Below are 1673 nucleotides of genomic sequence, written 5' to 3'. Positions count from 1 at the left end.
GATGGCTGTCTTTCATGTCACATCTAACTACAAATGGGTTTTTCAGTAAAACACTGTTAGTGAACAAATCTGCTCCTACTTGGTGTCCATTTCAAGTTAATTCTGGATTAAGTTCTCACACAGTCATCATTAAATCTGGATGCTTAGAAGCCTAAGTCTTTAGTCTCTGATTTGTGAGACTATTAAATCCTTCGGATAATCTTGTAATGTTGTGTATGTGGATTTGTATTCTACCTTAGGTCCACAGCAAGCTCTGCATGTTTTAATGTATTTTTTATTTGCAGTGGATCTCTAATTATAACGATGTACTCTAATTAATAAGCCGCTGTCTAGAACAGGCTCTAACTATCATGCAATTTGCATTTATTAAAGTAGATGAAAACTGCTTGTAAGTGAAGAAGCCTTTTAATAACCAAAAGCAGGAATAGCTTAAAAGGAGAACTATGGGGTTAAGGCTTTTCCCCATAGTTCTCCTTAGGGTAACGGGAGGGCACAAACTAGTGTCCTCCCGTCACCCTAGGCTCAGTATACCGCGAGCTGCTGCTCTGAGACGTGGCAGCTGAAGCGGATCCCGACAATTGTGCCGGGATCCGCCCAGCTGCGTGACTGACAGCTGGCTCTGCCTATCTAGAGGCAGAGCCAGCTGTACCCGCCCCCTCCCCCGTACTTTCCGCCAGTCAGCGCTGGCGGATCGGAGAGGGGGGAATCCAGTCCCTCCCCTGTCACGGCAGAGAGCCGTGACAGGATCGAGAGGTGAGCGAACGCCGGTATGTGTTCGCTCACCTCCCGATCTACTGAGCCGACCTGTGACAGTCTCATTGTCACAGGTCGGCTAGAAAGATGAGGTGAGTGAAAAGCACTCACCTCATAGTTCTCCTTTAATCACTATGAAAAGAAGTGTAAGAAATTTGCTAACCTGTTTTCACTGTTGCCTGTGAAGTCGGGATCTGAACTGTAAACCGCTGACCTGCCAAAGACACCGGTGTCCCACCAACCTTGGAAACAGACACAGTTTGTGCTGAAGGGGTTCCTGAAACAAAAATCAGTATGATGATGATACATTAAATATGAAATGTTCAGCATGAATTCATATTGAGAGTATAAATTAAAGTAGCTATGCCTATCACTAAGGGGAATATAGAGTGCTTTTGTATAGAAGGTTGTCATTTTAGTCAGGCACCTCGCAGAGGTGAAGGCGACAAGAAAAAAACACTTTTTGGATGAGAGTAGAGATAGGAATGTATCTAATGGATTTAAACAGTGGTTTCTGCACAGTCAAAACTAGAATAAGATCCCATGGAGTCACAGGGGAACAAAAAGGGGAGTTACATAGGCTTCCCCTTGTACAAAAAGGTCTTAAGCAAGAAGTGAGAGGCTCTCTGAAACCGAATCGAAAATATAAAAGTAGATTATGAATTCCACATCTGATGATAGACTGTATGATACATAGCCTTCCTTGCTTTTCACATATAGAATTACAGATTTAGAGATGCCCCAGAGAAGCTTAGACTTCAACAGCCATGCTGTTAAATCCAGCGACTGCAAGGTAAACCAGATCCAGAATCTGCCAAGGCCCCAGGTAAACCAGATCCAGAATCTGCCAAGGCCCCAGGTAAACCAGATCCAGAATCTGCCAAGGCTCCAGGTAAACCAGATCCAGAATCTGCCAAGGC

The 1673-nt window shown here is 44.2% G+C and overlaps 1 protein-coding gene across 1 annotated transcript in view; it reads right to left on the bottom strand.

Annotated features, from left to right (window-relative positions):
- LOC108798884 (transcription initiation factor TFIID subunit 9-like) overlaps nucleotides 1–1673 on the bottom strand; it is a 22513-nt gene that overhangs the window by 8518 nt on the left and 12322 nt on the right. The window contains exon 5 of the mRNA XM_018570693.1: nucleotides 917–1030. Within this exon, the coding sequence (XP_018426195.1) occupies nucleotides 917–1030 (114 nt within the window). The remainder of the gene's footprint in view (nucleotides 1–916; nucleotides 1031–1673) is intronic.

This window comes from Nanorana parkeri, unplaced genomic scaffold (genome assembly GCF_000935625.1).
Source record: "Nanorana parkeri isolate BGI_ZX_2015 unplaced genomic scaffold, ASM93562v1 scaffold1582, whole genome shotgun sequence".
Lineage (NCBI taxonomy): Eukaryota > Metazoa > Chordata > Amphibia > Anura > Dicroglossidae > Nanorana > Nanorana parkeri.
This window is presented reverse-complemented; position numbering and strand designations above follow the sequence as displayed.